Source organism: Hetaerina americana, unplaced genomic scaffold (genome assembly GCF_022747635.1).
Source record: "Hetaerina americana unplaced genomic scaffold, ioHetAmer1.1.p SCAF_1, whole genome shotgun sequence".
Taxonomy (NCBI): domain Eukaryota; kingdom Metazoa; phylum Arthropoda; class Insecta; order Odonata; family Calopterygidae; genus Hetaerina; species Hetaerina americana.
The window spans coordinates 56,489,324-56,510,658 of record NW_027286069.1 but is presented as its reverse complement, the minus strand read 5'-3'; the positions used below and the strand labels follow the sequence as shown (position 1 = coordinate 56,510,658).

General features: G+C 40.8%; 1 protein-coding gene across 10 annotated transcripts in view; it reads left to right on the top strand.

The window, feature by feature from the left end:
* LOC139691948 (semaphorin-1A-like) overlaps positions 1–21,335 on the top strand; it is a 693,697-nt gene that overhangs the window by 653,356 nt on the left and 19,006 nt on the right. For all 10 annotated transcript variants that reach the window (XM_071589921.1, XM_071589938.1, XM_071589989.1 and 7 more), the window contains 5 exons: positions 4,412–4,519; positions 20,171–20,258; positions 20,582–20,686; positions 20,900–20,988; positions 21,155–21,296. In XM_071589921.1, coding sequence (XP_071446022.1) covers positions 4,412–4,519; positions 20,171–20,258; positions 20,582–20,686; positions 20,900–20,988; positions 21,155–21,296 — 532 coding nt within the window. The remainder of the gene's footprint in view (positions 1–4,411; positions 4,520–20,170; positions 20,259–20,581; positions 20,687–20,899; positions 20,989–21,154; positions 21,297–21,335) is intronic.

The following is a 21,335-nucleotide window of genomic DNA, read 5'->3' as shown; positions in this document are numbered from 1 at the left end:
GAGTACACAGTATTATCGCTGTCTCTTAGTTAGAATGGATAACAATTAATTATTATAAATAACTCGATGGTCTTCTTGTAAAAAATTACCGTGTGCATTCTAAATGCAGGCTGGAGGTATATTTTACTTGTGCAATTACGAGAACCACGGGAAAACGAGGCGAAAAATGGATTCGTGGATTTTAAACTGTAATCTCTGCCAACTCGAGGAATTTAACGCTACGTTTAACCTGCCCGACGAATGATCCTGGGAAGAAGCCGTCAAGCTTTATTTGTCGCGCATACATTTCGCATGTCTAAGCGTGCTTTGAGCATCTGAGTCAGTACGTTATGGCCGTAAAAAAGGTTGCGTGTTATGCATACTTAGTGAAATTTGTTCTGACGTTCTCTTCTTCTCTTGTGAAAAGCTTTGCTTAATAGAAGGCGTCATGTGATAATAGCGGCTTCTGGTAATATGTGTTGCAAGGAGTTGCGCGTATAGTAGCCCACGTACTGTTTTGCGAAAGTCTTCCGGCTTGTTCTCTTGTGGAACATAATTTAGATCTGGCATAAAAGTGTAGACTCTGAAGAAGACAGGATGAAAAGAGACCTTGCATATGAAAGGTGAAACGTATCAAACTTTGTTTCGCAGACTTAATGTAACTTTGTTCTTCCTCCAACCTCGTCCGTGAGCCCTTTCGAGATATTCGCCTATCGTCGTGCTTAAGTAGTGTTTTCTGTTTTCTCCTTGATACTTTAATCATTCACCTTAATCGTTCATCCCTTCTTTCCTGCCGTCCATTGTACTCTCATCCGTTTTAATTTAATCTTTTCCCTGTTGAACCTTAATTTGAAGAAACTCTTTGTCCTCCCTCTCTGTTTGACTCATATCGTAGTCATAGCTCTCTATTTATTCGATTTCCTTTTTATTGTCTTTCTACCGAAGCATGAGCGTGGAGCGTCTGGGCGACTTTTCTTACGTTTTTTAAACACAGCTTCTATTTATTTCCTCAAGCATAGAGCGCAGAGAAGGCATTTTGTTCCTTTTATAAAATTTCCGGCGACAGAAGAATGTTCTTTGTTTCCGAAATTTCGGGAAATCGTGTATCGTCCCGATTAATCCCAGTAATCCTTTTGATTTCTTTGCCAGATGAAATCGATCGTCTGCGAGAAAAAGGAGAATACCAATCCTTTCCGGTTTCTGTGCTGTTTCAATATTAGAAAGTATGACAATTCACTCCGCTTTCATTCACAGCAAGTTTGAAATATTTTGAATCGTGTAAAGATTAATCTGCATTCGTATTTTAAGATTTTTTAAAATTTCTTCGGAGTAAAAAAAAGGTTTTTTGAGTATTTTTTTAGGTTTCCAATAGTATGTTTTTAAGATTTCAATGTGTTTTTAAGGTTTTCAATATGTACCTGAGGAAACCGTTTTTGTTGCCTTTCTCTCTTCGAATACAATGCGTACAATAATGGTGACTTTTTAGTCCTACATAAATAATGCCACACTTTCTATCAAAACGTTTTCGAGTATCCCGCACGAAAATCATAAGTTTACTATTTTGAATGTTTAGGTATTTATACTAATTTCTCGTTCTGCGCTTGGAGAGTTTATTCATGTGAAATGGTGTCCCGTTATGTAAGGTAGTGTGGTTGCGTCACAACGGCTCCCTTATTGCAGCCGTAAAGAAGAGCAGGAAGGACCAGAATATGAGCCAACCTGGTGGACTACGAAGGCTCCGCGAAAACATAACACCCTTGGAATTAATCCTCCGTGCGTTAGAGAACTGGAGAAGAGCCTTTAAAACGTCACTTCTGAAGGCGTCTCGTGGTCTCTCTCTCCCTTTTCGTACTCTAAGGGCCAACCACTAAAAGCTGATGGAAATATTTTCCCGAGTAAAAGGCTCTTTTCTGTGCGCGCGTGCAGCTGAGTGTATGAGGGGCGAGAGGTGAGCGTGGTCGGTGGCCGTTGGTCGTATTTGAGCTGCTAGACGGGTCTTGCTCATTAATTTGAGCTCTCGTACTTTTTAATTAGGTTGGGTCCCGTGGCCGAGGGGGATATAAGAAAGAGGAAGTGAAGGGGATGAGAACGGTGGGAGTGGGGGGACCTACGCTTTTTCCTCTTTCTTAAGCAGAAGGCTGGGAGGATTTTTTTAAATAAATTGAGAAGTGGCGCTTGCTTAAATGAATTGGAAAGCGGGAGGCATTGTTGCCAAGCACTGTTTAGTGTCCATGCAGGCGGAAAGTAATGACAATCCTTTAGCGTAAGTGCGAAAACTTCCTTCCTTGTTCTATTGAATCCAACGTTCGTCAAATTCCATCTTGTAGATGGAAGTTCAAATTTCTAAATTAGTTTCATTTTTACTCAATGAATCGAAATCATTGGTTTTACGATGGCGCACTGAGGTTCAAAGTGGAGGAAAATAGGGTGAAGGCTTCATCTTTCTTTCGTCCTCATTATTTTACGTACCCAACACCGAAGAAATTGTAACTTTTACCCAAGGGATTTTCGTAAAAAGAGCTTTCATGGAAAAAGTACTCCCCCTGTAACGTTTGTAACTTAGTCATTGTTTTAGCTGTAACTCATTTCTAATGGGAGGTGTATTCCCCATCATTTTTATTCCTGGAATTTTAGGCAATGGTATCGAAATAGATGTGACCGTCTGATGATTCAGTAGAATACGTATATTTATTTACCAGATTTCTTGCGAACATGCTGGTAAAATAATGAATGAATAAGTTATGAGAGTGATAAAATGGCTGTTGGTATTACGCACAAAAATGTTTTAAATAGCTTCTGTAGTTAGGCGTGAAGAGACATGTACATAATGCATATATGCTATCACTATATGCTTCGTAGCATATAGTGATTCATTTAACATTTTTAAAGTGTAGTCAGGCACCTTGTTTGTCTCAATTTCCTCACTTATAATACCTAGCTATTAAATTTACCAGCCTTTCTTGTGAGGCGAAAATAACCACAGTTTTCGTGCTCATCCTATGTAATAACTACCTCTTAGAGAAAGTTGCATTGCGAGAGATAACGTTTGGTGATAAATTAATTCCACCATATCTCTCCGGTCAAAAAACATGTAGTATTTTAAAGAATTTCTGTGAAGTTCTGAAACCCTTATGAATGTAGATCAATGAGCTGGTTGGGAAATTATTGTACTGTCACTCTTAACACTTGATCAGGTCTGATGAAAATATGTTCAGGTAAATTTGATTTAAGTGTTGAAGGATAGGCAAACCAGTAGAGCTATGTGCACCTCTATAATGAAAACAACTATGGCGATCAGCAGCTTTTTCTGCGGTATAATTTGGGTTTTCTTATCACTTACTTGATAAATTTCTTGTGCAAGTTCAGGAGCTGGAAATATCTAATCAGTTTAAACTTCACAATAGTCTACTCACGAACGTATTAATAAAACCTATTTTCTGGAGTTGTAATGTCGGCTTATATAGTGCCTATTATATTTTATTATTAAAAATGTATTATTCATTATTGAAAGTTCAAATCTGGAAATTGATTATTTGCTCCTCTTTGGATCGAATAACTGGAAATTTTGCCTTACGTTAAAATTTTCGTCAAACTATCGAGGTGATCCCTTTTTTTTCATCTCATTTTTAATTCGTGGGTTCACTGTGGTACGCAATTTATTTTTTTCTTTGCGGGGACATTTGTAATCCATCGCTTTTTCTCGGTTATTTGAAAATGTGGATTCCATTTGCCAATTATTTTAAGTCCTTAAATGACGATTTTCTACAAATTGTTTTCCCTTTTTCCGTTTCATATTAGTCTCGATTTAATTAACTTATCTTTCTGCTTGATGACTTTTGAACGTTTAATGTTGATTCTTAATTAAGTACAAGCAAAGCATTACTTGCAAATCTAGTCTTGCGCTGACATCGCACGTAATTAACAATTTTGAAGTAATTCTTTTGTCCAGAGGGGGTCATTTATGGGTATTTGTAAAATTTTCCGCGCATATTGCTTTGTTTGCGCTTGCTAATTGAATTGAATTTCTCTCGAATTTTATTTCGAGTGAAAATACCATGTAACAATGTTTTTATTAAATTTTGGTTAATTAAATTGTTTTAGACTTGAAACTACACGTTTGAGCACCATTTTTATTTCTTCTCTGTGTTAGATTAGAGTTGGTTTATTATATATCTAATAAATTGTGTTATTGGAAGAAAATTCTATTGTCATCACGAATTTTAATTATATCGTTTAACATAAGAACTTTATTCATGTGGTAGTGTTAACCTATGGTATAAGCAATTAATTATGTTTTTTCATTCGAAATATCTTCGGAATTTGTTGATAAGTATGCCCTTTTAATTTTTTTTTCAAAATAATTTCAGTTTACGCGTACAAACCATTTTTAGTAGAGTCGTTATTTATGTACATTTCTTCTCTCTCTTTTCAGGATGACTGCCAAAACTACATCCGCGTTCTTGCTAAGATAGACAACGAGAGAGTTCTCATCTGCGGGACCAATGCTTACAAGCCCCTCTGTAGGCACTATCGTTTCAAGGTAAGAGAAAATGGCTGCAGGCAAAGTATTGTAGTCTTGGGAAGAATAAAAATGAGAAGGGCATAGCTTAGAGGATTATGAGATAAAGTTTCCACAGTTTCGGTTTCATGAGAAGCGCCATAACCTAAGGGGTCGCTGGAGTGACGAGTAAGCATATGGCTGTGCACGTAGAGTTGCCATACCATATCAACTCTGTGTGCAGTGTGGACGCCACGTTTTCCCGGGCAATTTCGTGAGCTACCCGACCTGATTTAAACGGAACCCCCCCCCCACAGTATTTCCCTCCTCCACCTCTACTTTTGTGTTCTAAACGATTCTTCTCCTCCTCTTTTTATCGACTTTCTTTCCTCCTCTCTCACTTCATTTCCAGAGCAAGGCCAGGGCTATCCACGGTTGTTTTTTCCGCTCTTCAATCCCCCTCTTTATATTTTGTCGCCAGATTGAACATTAAGATGTGAGAGTTTTCAAAGATGTCGATGAAGGAGCAGGGACATAAAAAACGTTAGCCAGGAGCTATTTTTTCTGAAGGCGAGGATGGAAGAACTGGGTGACTTTGACGAGAGAGGCAATCGGTCTGCGAAGGTGGATAGGTCTTCGTCTTTGCTCGGTCCAAGCAATAATGTCCCAGCAAAATCCTCCCAGCGATATCCCGCCTCCTTCCGTTTGTCGCCCTCCTCCAACACCACCCGGTTAGGAGTGTGTCTTTTCCCGTCGCTCTCTCGGGAGAGGATTAATCTTTTGGTGGTGGCATTCAAGCAGATAGGACTGCGCGTATTATATAGTGAGTTTCTGACGCCCTCTTCGCTGGATGCTGGGTTCGACGATTTCCAGCAAGGCGGAGACCAGAGAGAAAACGATAGAGTTTAGCGCAAAAGATGGATAGGAATGAGGGCAACATCTCAATGCCACTCCTCCATCTCCTCTGAACCAACCGGCTTTCTATAAAGCGGCGGAGGGGGAACTTGGGAGCTGTAAGAGATCCTGAAATGCGTGGAGGACGGGAGGAGAGGCACTCGGCGATAAAAGTGGGATTGAACGGCACTCAGAAAATGGGTTGAGCGCTTATGGTTGGTGCGGGGTGGAGATAGGAATTGCAGTGGGAGAGGGTAGATCAAGGGGAGAATCGTTTCGACTTCGGATCCGTGCGATAGCGAAGGGGGAAACGCTGTCACATATCTTCCTGACGACCTGCGTGGTCACATTTAGCTGACTAGTCCTACCTGCAGCAGTAGCCGAACTGTCGATCCAGCATTATTATATTTGGCATTAGGACGCAGGAGGGGTAGAGTGCGAAATTCGCTTTATACTAAAAAGTTATGTAGGCCCTTGTGTCTTAGCGAAATGATTTTACTGCACATAATGCACACTTATGTGCCCTTCATGCCGTATCCTTCTATTGTATGTAAAGTCAAAATAGCCTGAATTTAGATAGATATTCCAGGGAGCTTATTCGTAGTACTAATTTCTTCCAGCCTTCAATACTTCCTTCGTCTTCGTCATATTATTGCACTGTCACTTCTGCTCTTGAGACTTATTATTTCTCCTCTTGAGAGTCTCTCCAACCGCATTCACCCATGACTTTCTCGATCTGTTACTTGCTCGCAAACCATCTTCATGAAATCAGTATCAGTTCATACCCATTCACGAGGTGCCTTCAATGAGTCACTTGATAGTAAAGTTTGTAAAAACCAGTTTTCAATCCAAAAGCGATTTTGACAGGCGATGATAGAGGTCACCTAATATTAATTCCTGCAGCACGGTTTATGAAATTCACGCATTCAGGATAAACGGTTGGTGTTCCTTACCCTGTGCTATTTTAATATTCCAAAGTTATTTTGATCCCCCAAAAATCCGACCTATAATTTAATCGAGGCAATGCCGCAGGTATTACTCGGACTTAAGCATGAGACCCTTCCGTCCTGTGTTATATAGCTCTACCAATTGCATTAGTAACCCACCCAGCAAATATTTGCTTAACCATGGAAGAGTAACAAGCGAGAAGGTATAAAAAAATTGAAATATGTAGCCATTTGCAAGTGATAATCTGAAAAGTTGAAAAATTTGAAATGTGAGAGTAATTATAAAATGAAAGTCACAGGCTTCGCACTTATCCTGACATTTTAGCATCAATGCATTATTGATCAATTGCTTCAATTTTAACGAAACTTGATACAAGTTCATTGGAAAAAGATGGTAATTCGATATTTTGAGCTAATGCAACTGCCGTTATCGAGGAAATGAATTTGACCACGAACATCATCTTGTTTCTCTAGCCAAATCTTTACTAAAGATCGCGCGAAAATGCTCACTTCTCTCAAAGAGCCCTTTAAGAGAGCCGCAAGCTTGTAGGCGAATATCTGTGCAAAATATAACGAAAATATCTCCTTGATTTCTGGATTCGTCGCGAGATAACTCTGATTTAAGATGCGTGGATGAAGGAGGGAATTGCTCGGAAAGTACATTGTTTTTTTATTTGACACTTGGTCCATAGTTTTCCTTTGTAGAAAAAATTTCAGGGTCCAAGTTAGCACTCTGCATTAAACAAATTATACCCGTAGTCACCAGTTACTGCGAGGCAATTAGTAGGATTCGTATCGTTTGTGCTAAATCGTTTTAAAATCGTTCAAACTTCTGGTACTTGGATTTTTTCCATTGACGGGTATTTTTACTATTTAGAGACATTAATTACTCCGGTTATAATTCTTTTTTGACAAAATATAGTAAATAGTAATAAGCGTGTTTTTCTTCGTTGAAAACATGAATGATATATTACTTTTTTGAATTATTTCAATTCATTTCATTAAAATCGTTTCTCTTCATGTATTTGTCTGTCTTTTGTGGTTTTTGTGTATCAGAATCCATTGAGATGCGGGAAGAGAACTTTAATGGCTTATTTTATTTCTCACTCTCCCCTCCATACATATTTGAACGAATTTTGATTACTATGTTCCCCGACGGAGTATTCCTTTTCAATTTATCGACCATTTTTTTGTCGAAATGAAATATTCAGACGCATTGATTCCACGGAAATATGTGTTGTCGTCGCTGGGCTCCATAAATATTTTCTTTCCGCTGCATGTGTTTTGTTTTCGGATTGGCGAAAGTTGAGGATAAAACTGAATCCTTCAAACCTCTCCGCTCCCGTATCTTCCCTGTCCGGGGAAGAGATAGGTCGACGGGTTGACATCAGCGTTGTCACTCCGTATACTGCTTACGGCCATGCATTAGAGAGAAATTTTCAGAAGACTGAGGTCTTTGCAAAAAACATATGAATATAAGGAAGTTTAATATTCAAAGTCTTGAATACTGGATAGAGCTCGCTTTAGAGGAAAGAATTATAAATTATAAATCTTTTCAACCGTATCGCTATTTCTCTCCTCGGAAGCTAAGCCGGAAATGTTAGGGATGGGAAATGAAAAATTGGGGGTATAAGTCGGTGTTTCAATGGAGATTAAATGAAAATATGGCTTAGTGGTATAAAATATTGATTGATCCGAGCGCAGGAGCGACAACAGAGCTTTTCTCATTCTAAATATGCGAAAACTCATTAAATTATCACCTTAAGTTTCTATTATTTCGAAATCAACAAGACCACAATGTCCTGGAACTTCGGTCCTACCTTTCATCTTTGCCTTAAGCTTTCGAGAACCACGAATGCCTCCTTGAGCTTACACTAGACCCTCCTAAATACTTATATAAGCTTTAAATTCTCCTCTTCCCTTCCATCAAGTGTATTCATGTTGTGTCTCCTGAAAATCTTTCAATACCTTCCTTTAGAATTTTGCCGGAATTACTTCTCTTACGAGGAGACTTCCGCGATGTAATTCACATTTTATATCGTCTGAAATTTCGTCTTTGATCTTTGGATTAAATAATCTATCTTAAAAGAAATAGGGACAAATACGACACCGTCATGGCGTGTTGGTTTCAGGTACTTTTGAACGTTTTCAATTGTGGTGGTCATATTAACAGATGCATTACCTTCCCACTTTGTTGAAAACCAAAGTCTAAATATAAAAAAGGTTTTCAATATTCGGTAAAATTTTATTTATTTATTCTTTGGATAAATGTGCTCAGCCTACGCAAAATTCTGGAAGAAATACTTACCCGGCATGCCTCTATAGTATCTGAATCCCGTATCCATGACTCTCGTATTCGCGCTAGATTCACATATCACAGACTTAAAGTGTTTATTGTATATGTGTAAAAAAGTTAAATTTTTCGTTTAAAAATACGAGCGTGTGATAAAATATGGAAAAAGCATGAAGCTCTAAATATTCCGGTGCTTAAGTAATTTGAAGTGTAGACTTGTGAGAGATTTGTTATATGAGACTATATTTCACATCTTGAAATTGTTCTCTTGCCCGAAAAATTACAAGTAATGGCGACGATAGAGAAAACTCTTTCCGGCCGAGGAACGGCTGCTAGCAGCCCACTAAGAAATATCGCATGCAATGTCGTGCGAAATAGGGTTTTCCTTCGCGCGGTCCTACCTTTAAGGTGGCATGCATTGAAATTCCGACTGACACCGGAATGAGTATGCTTCGAAAGAAATTGAATGATCCGGTTGAGGAGGGAGGGTGGAATAAGTCGGAGGACCGGCTACGAAAATAATAATAATAATGATAATGACTCTTGGAGTTGGGGTCGTTGATCCAGCGGCCACTCCCTGACATGCGGACGCCGACCTCCCAGAGGGCCAGTCTCCCGGCCCTCGGGCGACCTCCCCCTTCTATCCGTTCCGCATACCTCCCCTTCCCCGTAGTCTCTTCCTCCATCCCGCCACCGCCGCAAGCCTCTCTTCTCTTTCTCCTCAAATGCCTCCCTCCCCAATCCTCCTTCCCGTGCTTTGCCAAAGAAAAGGAGGCAGGCGTCCCTCAAACCACATACGCGCGCATACACGGGCATCGCATCGCGGCCGTGGCGTTCGCGAGCGCATGCGCGATACATGGCTAGCTGCTCAGTCGTCGGCGAGATTGTTGACTTCCCCCATTCCTCACCCATCCTCCCTACCACCCAACCCCCATCCGTAACTTCCCCTCGTACGGATGTGCTTTTGTTTTCCCGTGCGGAACGCCCATTGACGTGAGGAATGTGAGGCATTTTTTTGTGAGAATAACGGGAAAGTGAAAAGGTGTAGATCCTCAAATGAACTTTTATTTGGTTGTCCACCGTGTTGCTCTTTTTGCGTTGATTTCTGTATTTATGTTTAGCGGCAGCTGCTGTTTAGACCATGATGTTAGTTATTTTGACTTATCCGGAATCATTCATTCTTTATTGCGATGGGAATTTCGACGGACAAAAGGTTTTTTACGTGGGTACCTTTTCGATCATTTACGTAAACACAATGCTTCTTTTTGCTTGAAATTTTCATCTAAAAATAACATGTCATTTCCTTATGGATTTGATTTCATATCCAGTGGTTAAATTAGATTCCACATCCTGTTCACGCTATCGAGTATCCTCGTCGCTTCCTAATCTGTGTTTTTTTTAATAACTGCGGAAGCGAGGATCAGATACTCGGAAGTTAACCGGGCAACGATATTAAATCCCCTGAGATACTTTTTTTAACTGCCCTAAGTCCAGAATCGTGTTATTTTCATCTAGTTTTTACATTTTAATAACTTTGGAACACGTAACATGAAATGAATATATGAACTGTAGAATATGGAAAGTTCAAACTAATAATTTTAAGACTGTCTGCGAAAAACCAGAATTTTTTCATATAATATCTTGTTGATGAAAAGGCGTGTATTTCGTTGGTGTTTAGTTTTTGGAGTTTAGCTGCTTTCTATCATACCTTTTGAAAGGATTCGGCTCAGCGGTCTTTTGAAACTCTTCATTAAGACCAAGTGAGTGTGTATGTAATAACTCACTTCTTAAATCACGTTATACGTTCTTCATAATTCCGAGACAGTGATGTTTCCTCGCCTACTATATTTTAGTGGAAGGGGAGTATTACATTATTTCTTAGAACGACAGGCAAGCTTTATTCCAGAGTGTAGACAAAGAGGTGGAAGCAGGAGTTGGCGAATTCGACGAAGATTAGATATTCTTGAGGAAATGCGATTCAGGTATTCTTGTCAGGTAGCATTCTGTCGTTCCGGAAACGCTGATGCGTTTAAAAAGTTAAAACACGTACGTTTGAGGGAATGGCATCAGTTCTATCTTTAGAGATCGTGTGAGATGCGTTGTATAAGATGAAATTAACAATTGGATTCCATTTCCAAAATCGAAGTCATATTTCGGAATTTATTCATGATTGTGGGTGCTACATGCAAATTTTCTTCCTTTAGGAAAAAAGAGAACGAGACCTCAGAGCAATTCCCTTCTCCGTAGTGTTATTTCTTCATGTTTATTCGTGTCTTTCCGGTGCTGTCATATGAATAGGAGGAAGATAATTTCTTGTCAGAGTTGACTAATCTTAGGTGTCTTATTGATTTATCCATCCGTTATCAATCACGCATTTAGCTTATAAAACAAGCACATACGTATGGTTATTCAGTTTCTATGAAAATAATGATGTCGTTATTAGCTATCATCGTGCCATTATTGTCACGGCCAAGTTGCGGCGGGATAATATCCTCGCCCGGTAATCTAAAGGTCGTGGGTTCGATTCTAGATCATTTTAGTAATTTAATGTTTATAAACCAGTGTAAAAGGGAAAACTTGGCTATTTTTGGGTTACTTCAAAATTAAACCAAAATTGGAACTAATTGCCATCAGAGGTGTGATCGATGGAATTGACTCCCTACTATCGATTAGATAGCAGGGAGCCTCCCTGGCCTGCACACTTAAAGTGCCCTTTCTGAACTCGTAGAGAAAACCTTATTCCTGATTTCACCTCGTCAGTTCCACGCGCCGTACCCAATTGCAGGATAGCCACGGATCCTTCGATATCGAATGCTCTAGGTCCAAGCAAACACCCATCAATGTCTCCGAACGAAAAGGAAGCCCGATATTTGTCAGAGATTCAGTGAGGAAACATTTACTGAAAATTGGTAATGCAATACGTAGTTAACATCGTGATTTAATTATCATGATATAAGTGGGATCACACTTCTTTGTCTCTTTACTCAGTGCAACCGTTTTCGGGGCTTACAGAGGCGGACGAGTTTGGTTATGCCGTAATATCCATCGCCACGCCGCAGGTATTCTTCGAGGACCCCACACGCGGCGATTGCGAGTTTTCTCCGCGTCCGCAGACGATCTGACGACGTGATTAGTTTCCCGGATTTCCGCTCACGTACCTGGCGCCCCAGTTCAGTATCGGGACGTGATCGCTCTTGATGCGAGGATTGGGGGATGAAAAGAACGGGTGGGAGGGATGGGTGGAGAAAGGGTAAAGGAGGAGTAGGAGAGGCTGGGCGGTGTTTAGGAAGGGGAAGCGGGGGGATGATTTAAGGAATGAAAATAAAAGGGTAGGAGAGAACTGCGAGGTGCCACGGAAGAAGGGGTGCGGGGTGGGGCGACGGTCTTAAGGGTTTTGCGGTCGGAGGGAGAAAAGATTGGGGACGGAGTGGTGGCGGGGTGATTTTTTTGGGGATGATGCGGTGTTCCCAGTGGCTTTCATGGCCGTGAAGGAGGGAGGGTCGAAGGGGGTTAGAGGGCAGGCTCCGGTGAGTTCGCGTGGAGGCGGAATCAGCCTACCACGAAATTACCATACGACCGCCAGGCGATCCTTTTCCCCCCGACCCTCCCCCTCTTCCCCGAAGAGGGTAGTGGGGGACGAGGCGGAAGGGGAAAAGCACGCGGAATTTGCCAAATCCGATGGATCGGCTGCGGATCGCTCCTTCCGTCAGCAAAGCATTATGCTTCCTCCCATTAACCATAAAGTGCTAGTGCTTCTCTTATACATCCACTACCATTCCGTGTCCTCTTCCGTTTTAATGGGTTGCTCCCACGCTGGTTTCGCACTCCTTCGCACTGTCGTCCGTTCTTTTGCCACTGTTTGGTATCTTGCGTCGTCTGACTCTTAAGAATAATGCGAATCTTGTGCTCTTCGCGGTGGAAGTAGACCGTAGCTGGGAGGGGTTTGGGCGCTTGAACTCTCTCGAATGGAGAACCTTCCCGCCCGCGCGCCTATCCTTCCCATTCGTGCCCTTCACTCCTTTGATCCATGATTTTTTTAAAGTCTACCCTTGGTGAGGGAATTAGTACGTCTTGGGAACAAGTTATTGTTTTCGAAAAATAATGGCTCGCTGATGGGCCTCGCGGGACGTTATTTCCATCGCTGAGTGCCCCTTGCCACTCCCCTCAGTCATTTTCTTTGAGGCTCAGGTTTGAATTGAATACGGGGTCCCTCACTCTCAATTACACACCTTTCTCCCCCTCCCCTAACCTCTTCCCAGGAAAAAAACCATCCCTCCTCGTCGGGTCCGTCCGCCTTTGTCTCCTTGCAACGCTTCCCTTTTGTCTCTCTCAGACCGGCGTGCGCCCGTCAAAGCGAGAAACACCGGCGCCTCTACACCTCAAACTCTCCACGCCCCCTTCATTCCCCCACACCCAGCCCATCCCTCTCCTCACCTCCACCGGGCTCTTATTTCCCTAATCGCTCGCCGTCAGAATTTCCATTCCGATCGCTCATTTCACGCCCAACTTTAATTCGCTATTCGCTTGCTTTTGTTTCCCGCTCTCGTTTCGTCACACCCTTCCCCTTGACTTCGCGGAACCCCTTTTCCGTATCCCCTTCTCCTGGCTCTCGTTTCATTTGCTTTTCGCCGCCATCTTAGACCCTAGGCCCATCGTTCACCTGTGTCGGCTATTATCACCGCAATGCCCTGTTGATCAGAGATCGCGATCTTGTCGATCGTTTGGCTTTTATTATCTGCCGGATACCTGAGATCACGGTGTATGAAAGAATCTTTTTGTTCCTGAGTGAATTCTTAATTTCTTTGACAAACTAACGAGAATAACTGACAAGGTGGGAAAAATGTTTTGTTATTCTTGCTTATTTATTGTAACAGTGGTGACAGGCAATCGTTTCCCCAGCGTTTGGAAAAAGCTTTTGTAGCTGTCTCCAGACGTGCATTTTATATGCATCCAGTTATATTCATCTATTAATATGAATGACGATTCCTCGATATTTTTTACTTGCCTCACCAATGCATAGGTGGGTAGTTTAATTGCGTTTGCTCTTCCTGTAATGAAAATTAATTTTAATGGTTCGGATGGCGTACTTGATTGGCATACATTGTTAATATTTGTAAAACTTAATTAATAACCGCTAAATATATTGTCGTTTTGTGGGAGGACACAGTTTAAAGTAATGTTAGCAATAGCTATAGAGCCTTATTCAAACAGTTCACGCTAGTGCTAGCAAAAGAATTCTTGGTAATTTTGTTCATACCTTTTAATACAGTTGCGACAGTTTTGGCAGTTTACCGTCACCATCAGGGGTCATAAATATTGTATGCCCTCAAATGGAGCGATTCCAGAAAAATTAAACCCTGATTCCATTCGATATATTCAAAACTGGATTCTGACATTGAATGAAATTCATTCGCCGAAAATCACCATAATCTTCGCCGTTGGAACATCATTTTGTTAAGCGTGAAATATTTCTGGATGCAACTGCGTGCAAGGCGAGGTAACATGCCGTTTGAGAATGTCGTCCAAAATAATGTTCAAGGTGATACGCCTTCGCAAGATGGCTCAGGAGATGGAGAGTTCCGTTGGCTCCTTTTTCACGCCGCGGGTGTTTCCTCAAGACGCCTCTTTCTTAACTTCCATGCACCCATCTATGCACACACGCCTCCCCACTCTGTCTCTCTTTCTTTGCCTCACGCACTCGCACTTGTCTCTCTCTCCCCGTCCCCTCCACACTTCCCTCGTCACGCCGCATCATCCGACGCCCCTTTTTTTGGCCCGCACACGAAGTGATTTCAATACATATCCCTCTGTGCTTCTCTCAACCCTCCGTTCCCATTCCTCCCTTTTCGTTTTCCTTCCTCACGTACTCTTCGTCCTCGTCTCACACGCAGCCCTTCCCCTTTTTCAATCTCCTCGCCTCCCTCCATATCAATCTCCCTTTTCCCCTTTCGTCGGCCCCTCACCCCTTGCTCCCCAACGCCTTCCCCTCCCTTTATTCGCAAACGCTCATTTTCATTCCTTTTGTTCGGCTGGCGTACGCTTTGAAAAGGAAATTTATTAGGAGCTGTTCGCAATGAGTCGATTAGATACTCGCTCACTCGCCTGCTGACCTAAAGTTGGAAGGAGTCAAATCCAACCTTTGGCCTGTAAATCGAGTTGTTCGGTGATTATTTGCGTCGTTTGTTGGTTGGGCGTGGGATGTCTTTCATTCCCACTGTGATTTACCAGTGGTCGGAAGTACATGCAAGAAATTTGACAGATAACTGCTACTTGGTCATAAGCCACGTCATGGCATAATACGAGCATGTTTATACAATTAGGGAGTCTAGAACTCATGAATATGAGTCCCGACAATAAATATGTTGTGCGTATGTATTCAGTGATTTAGTTTAACTTACCGAGATAAAAAATGAATGAGTGAATAAAGCATGGCATGATTTTAGTGAAAACGTTCTTTCTCTTCTTCACTACTGGCGCCCATGTCATCAATTAAAAACGTTGTCTCATATATCATATGACCTATATTTAGATATAGATGACGGTTATCTTAGCTAATAATCAGTCTTTAGATAAATCCGTGGTCATATTCTTCATGTGTGACTTGTGTCGCCAAATGTCCTTTTACCAAGTTCGAAACTGCCCATCTCCTTGTCTTTCCTACCTTAATTTCATGATTATTTCCTAGTGCTCCTTAATGAGTTCCCTGCATTCGCACAATTTGACATATGTCTTGCAATTCATGATATTTTTGTCGTGAAAAATCAGAGTTGTGCATTAAGTATGGCCTTATATGGCTCATGAAGAATATGGTTTGAATCCGCTGTTTCTCTCGTTATATTTATTTAGTGAGTTACCTTCGCATTCCAATGTTTTTATTACGTAATTCGCTTGAAGATACCAGAAAATAAGCGAAGTGTAGGATTTTTATTGCTAGAAAATACTCGCAAATATAATCACAAGGAAAAAAGGTTTACCATTCGAGATGACTTCCCGGTCATATCTCTCACTCACTGGGTGATTCACTTATACCATAATCCATAGCTAATCGTCCTGATTTGAATTATTTTTCTTGCTAATAGAGGGTGTATATGATACCAAGTAAATGGATCTCGCGAATAATTTGAAATCCAAAACATGTTTCTACCACTGCTTATTCGAGTGTATGGGGCAAAGATTGTTCATACCACAGCATGGAAAATCAATCCGAGACGGGCAAGACAGTCGGCAGTTGGTTTCTTAACCACAAGAGGGAACATTACCAGTATATGAAAACTTAATCAAATGAGAATAATTGTGTTCCATCACCACGAATATGGGTTAATTACTAGTAATCTAGTAAACAGAAGAGCACCTATCCCAGTTTCAATTAGTGTTGAATTTCGTTGTTCATCTGCAGCATTACGAAGCTAATCGTGCATTACGATTCCAAATTTCCAATTCTCTAGTGTATTGCGTTTTCACGTATGGGCCTCTTAAATATTATGGTGAGGAAGGTTAGTTGTCGTTAAAATGCTTCCAAACCTATGAGCGATCTCCTCCTCTCTCTCTTCTCTACCTTAACTTTTCCATTTCTTCCTTAATTTCGTAATACTCGTAGTCTCTGCCATTTCTTCTTTCTCTATTCCTTTCTAAAATAGTAATTTTCCTCACCACGAATTCCCTTGTGGTTTGCGGTTTTTTATTTTCCCGTTTAATCCTCCCCCTCCTTTCTCTTTGACCTCTTGGCCTGCAAGTATTCCGGCAGGCATCAGCCGCCATTTTGGAACCGGTCCATGAGCCACGAAATACTTTATCTCTCTTTCTTTCTCCCCCTCCATCCTTGGTTTTTCCCTCGTTCGTACGAAGCTATTACGTGGGCGTGCACACACACACAAACCAATAGCTTCCCGTGTGAGTTACAAGTGGGGCAAGGGGCGAATGTGTGAGTTTTTGGTGCGAGAGGGACGGGAATGGAAGGCAATCGTTCCCTTGGGTCAGAGTGGATAGAAGGGGTGTGTGATCCTATCTGGTGGTGCGATGCCGGCGGGAGGGGGAAGGGAGAGTAGGAAACTATCTGTAAGGCATAAGCGATAGCTAAGAATGGATGCCCACGGCCAAAGGGTAAAACCGTTTAAGAGTAGGGATTAATTGGATTTTCACGATGCAAACATGGAAACTGGGTGTGAAAGGGAAGTGATATGGCTACTGTTTCGGGAAGGGTAAGGATTTAGAGGAGTGTTGGGGGAGGGAAAGGGTTTTAAACGGTAGGGGACGCAGGTTGGGGTGAAGGAGGTGGGTAGCGAAGCGCAGGGCCCATGGGGTGTGGAGAAGGAGACCGTGGAGTTCGAGCTGCCGAGGGGCGAAGGGGATGCCACCATTCGTTGGGGGAAGGACTATCCATGCCTTCAGGTGGGGAAAGAGGTGGAAGTGGAGAGAAATTGGGCGGATGGATCCAAGTCATAGGAGGGCCCAGTGGTCACGATTGAAAGGTTTCGTTTCATCTGACGCTCACGTTCGGGGAATTCTGTTGCAATTAAAAAGGATTACAGCCCACGTATTTACGTCCTTATTTAAAATAATTTTTGAATCTTTAATGCCAGGAATAGAACGGGAAACGCACGTGTAGGGTAATGCGGTTTTTTTTATTATTTCTTTTCTATAGGTTCCCATATGCATTCGAATATTTTTCTTTCAAATAATCTTGGGCTCCCTTCTAGTACTCTTGCAGGTAGAGGAGTTGGAAAAGTAGGTGAGGCCTCTTAAAATATCACTCCTGATCTTATGATGCTTTTTGACGTAAATTGACGAGTTCTTGCTTGCTAGCATCTCAAATGCTTTGTTGCGCATGAAATGTTTCCATTAATTCCGTCAGTCGAGCCTTAATATCATTCATTTGCGCTCCAAAAATGTTTGTTTCACTGTGCACCGAACTTATCAGGGTATATTTCCTAAGTTTTATCCACTAGCTCGAGGGGATTTGATCTCCCGATCCGAAAGTCAAATTCTCTCCTACTCGCCCCCGCACGGAAAATTTTTACTACTGATGCGAAACTTCGCAGACTCTTCAGTTGTCACAAAGTAGATTGAGGGAAAGGAAAAAAGGGCACGGAAAGGATGAGAGGAAGAAAAGGGGGAAAACGGAGGGGTCGAAAAAAATATCTCTTTGACCTTGTATCCTGTCCACATGTCAACCCCTTAAGTTCCCTCCTCACAGCGCCCCCCTTCTCGTGCACTCTGAGGCTTCAACTTTTCCTTTCTCCTCCACCTCCGTGTTTCCTCTCTCATCCTTCTCCCTCCGGACCGGGCGGACGCCATCGGGTGTTTTGTCCCCTTGATATTAAACTCCCCCCTCTTTCCCCATCTCAGCCCTCCACTCTACAGAATCTGAGGAGATAAGAAGATGAAAGCCTTCAACCCACTCTCCCATACGTTGTAGGTGGAGGCATTGGATATTCGGATCTTTGAGAGACAGTTTTCGTGCCACTCTCCAGCCAGCAGGAATTTTTTTTTCGTGCAGCGCCAACCATATTTCTCCTCTCTGTAAAACGAAAGACTGTCGTGGTAGGCAGTGATGAGAAGAGTTTAGAGAGGTATTAAAGAGAATAATTCATACCAAGAAATGAAATGTGTCATTTATTCGTCTTTTGTCAACAAAGAGGAGATTGATAAAATGAAGGAGTGGAGGTGGATGATGTATAACTCTGCGTGATGGCAGAAATACGTTGCGCCATCTTGGTGGAAAATCAGGAGTGGTGTGCGGGTGGATTCTGTCCCTGAGAAGTATGCGGACTATGCACACTTCTCGGGGACGGAATCCGAAGGGGACAGCACTTAGGCTCCGAGGAAAATTTCAATTTTGGAAGTCGAGTCGCGAAGAGCTGCCGAGTTGCAAGAGGTGGAAAGTTCTGCGGTGCGTTGAGAAAGAAAGGAAGGGTAAAGGATAAAATATATTTCCCAATCCTCTTTATCGTTTTCTTCTGGTTCCTTAGGGTCCTTTACCACAGACATTGCCTTTCGGAAAGTGGTGCATTCCCAGGTTTTTTCAATAAGGGTTGCGGAACAGGAAGACTTAGGAAGTTTCGTAGTTTAGAAGGGGGAAAGGGAGATTAGGAAAGGGGTGTCAGGTCGCACAGATTCCCAAGTAGCTCGGTTTCTTGCCATCTGATAGAGCAATAAAGATAGTCGGGGAGCAGCGGCGAGGGAAAGCATGTGGTCAAGACTTAGTTTGTGGAATTGGAAGATGCCTTCGAGGAAATTGAGTGAAAGTGCTGGATTTGCAAAGTAAGTTGCCGAAGATTTTAACCAGTGAGAAATAGGGCTGAAGCTATCCTCCCTTCCTCACATTAACCAACGAAACCAGGTGGTGGTGGATGAAAAGTTGCAAAAATATCGGTTATATAAATATAAGGTTTTTTGTTTCCCTTTTTCCGGTGGCAGAGATGATCAGTTGGTCATATCAGCAAAACCAGTCTTAGGGAAGTTGGTGATGATTTCAGAATAGAGTTTGAAATTTTACGGGATCTCTAACAGGATAGTTATAAAACATTTCAAGAAAGTTTTATGACACCAATAAAAGATTTTTTTCAAAATTTCAAATTCAAATGCTTAATGTTTAATTTTGCATAGTTTCAATAATTCGTTTTTACAAAGTGTTCTTACTTGTTTCATAAAATAGGAATAATGTATTGCCTTTCCTCTTATTAACTCCTTTTTGCAATAGCCATAACATAATATATTGTTTTGAGTATGAATATATGTTAGTTTGCAATTTTAGAAGTAAATGCAGTTTTGAGTAGCTTCAGGCGTGATGTGGTGGATGTTGAATATAATGGATAACTGATCGTAGCTGCTACGACATAACTGCTACGATCAGTTATTCATAAATGCATTTTCTTGTAATATAAATTAAAAAGAAACTTTTTGTATGTTGTTATAGTTCCAATTTTTAAACAATTTTTGTGCCTGGATTTTGAGAAACATTTATGTATTAATGAGATTTTTAAATTGGAAAATTAAAATTGTTTCAAGAATTCTTAATTGAATTCTATGTATACCATAAAATCCATCATTATATGTAAACTACAATTAAAAATAGGTTTTGAACTATCCTGAAAAAATATTGCATTGTACATATCCATGGAGATGTTGTTATTGTTTACTCCACATTATATTCTTCTCGGTTCATTTGCTTTTTACCTGTTACCATGCCATCCAAAAAGCTCTTTCTTTTCCTTCCACTTTGATTACTGTACAATCTTCCTTCTATGTGCTCCTCATCTCCTATATCTTCCTCCTACGTATATATTATGGCCTTTATCATCCCACTACCTCTCAGTATCTTCTCCAACTTATTATTATAACTTATTCTAATTCCTCCATGTAACTTCCTCTCTACTACCACCATATTTTATCATTAGTAGCCATATCTTTCCAGGTTAATTTTTAAATAATCAAAGGAAATAGTTTAGTTTGCATATTGCCTTAATTCACTGTTGAATTTATTTCACTCAGACTTCATCCCAAATTTTTTTGATGCAGGCATCAACTTAATGTGCTAATGTTTTCTTTATTTTTTTCCAGAATGGAGAGTACGAAGTAGAGAAGGCCTATGAGGGACGTGGCCTTTGTCCTTATGACCCAGATCATAACAGCACTGGTGTTTATAGTGGTTTGTAGCCTTTTTTGTATTATAATTTTAGTTCAAGTTCTCAAAATAATACTAAGTTTTATATTTATTATAAAGCACAGGATTATATTTTTTTAGCCAGTGATTTTGAATACGGTTTCTTTGAAAATAATGTGCATTAGCACATTATGGTCAGGTTATAAATTGTTTGCCATAGTTTTGATTGCCATACATGGAAATATAGACTTTGAAATATAAAGCAAATTTCAACTCTTCAAATTCTGGGATTGTGCATTGATGATTTTGATGCATTTTTGTATAATAACCATTTTAATGACTCCTTAACCTTGTTTTTATTCTCACAGAAGGAGAACTTTACACTGCCACTGTAGCAGATTTTTCTGGCACAGATCCTTTACTGTATAGAGAGCCCCTGAGAACGGAGCGTTCAGACTTGAAGCAATTAAACGGTATGTAATCAGCTGTGCATGTGTCTTTAACTCATGAAATGTATAAATGTGAAACAAGTAATTTATGGTGGAAGTTTGTTATCATTATCTTGTGGTTTTGAAAATAATGGAATGAATGATAAAAAAATGATTTTTTTTGCTCCTGTCACTTTATAAAATCCTCCTTCAATGCAATTACTTCAAATCTGAATTTTCTTTCCTATTCTTTTGCAGCACCCAACTTCGTCAGTTCAATGTCCTATAAGGATTTTGTGTTTTTCTTTTTCCGAGAAACTGCTGTGGAATACATTAACTGTGGGAAGGTAGGAATATTTGGATAATTTTATCCTGTAATTCTGATTTGAATGACTACGAATTCATATCATCGAAACGTAGTTAAAAATACTGTTTCTTCATGTTTCGCCATATATTTTCTCTTATTTTTAAATGCCCATGTTTTAATTGTGGTACATTTATTTCCATTTACAGACTGTTTACTCACGAGTTGCTAGGGTTTGCAAACATGATAAAGGTGGTCCTCATCAGTTTGGTGATAGGTGGACTTCTTTTCTTAAATCTCGCCTCAATTGCTCAGTTCCTGGAGACTATCCATTTTACTTCAATGAAATTCGTAAGTTTTTAATATTAAAAATATTTTTATCATAATTTA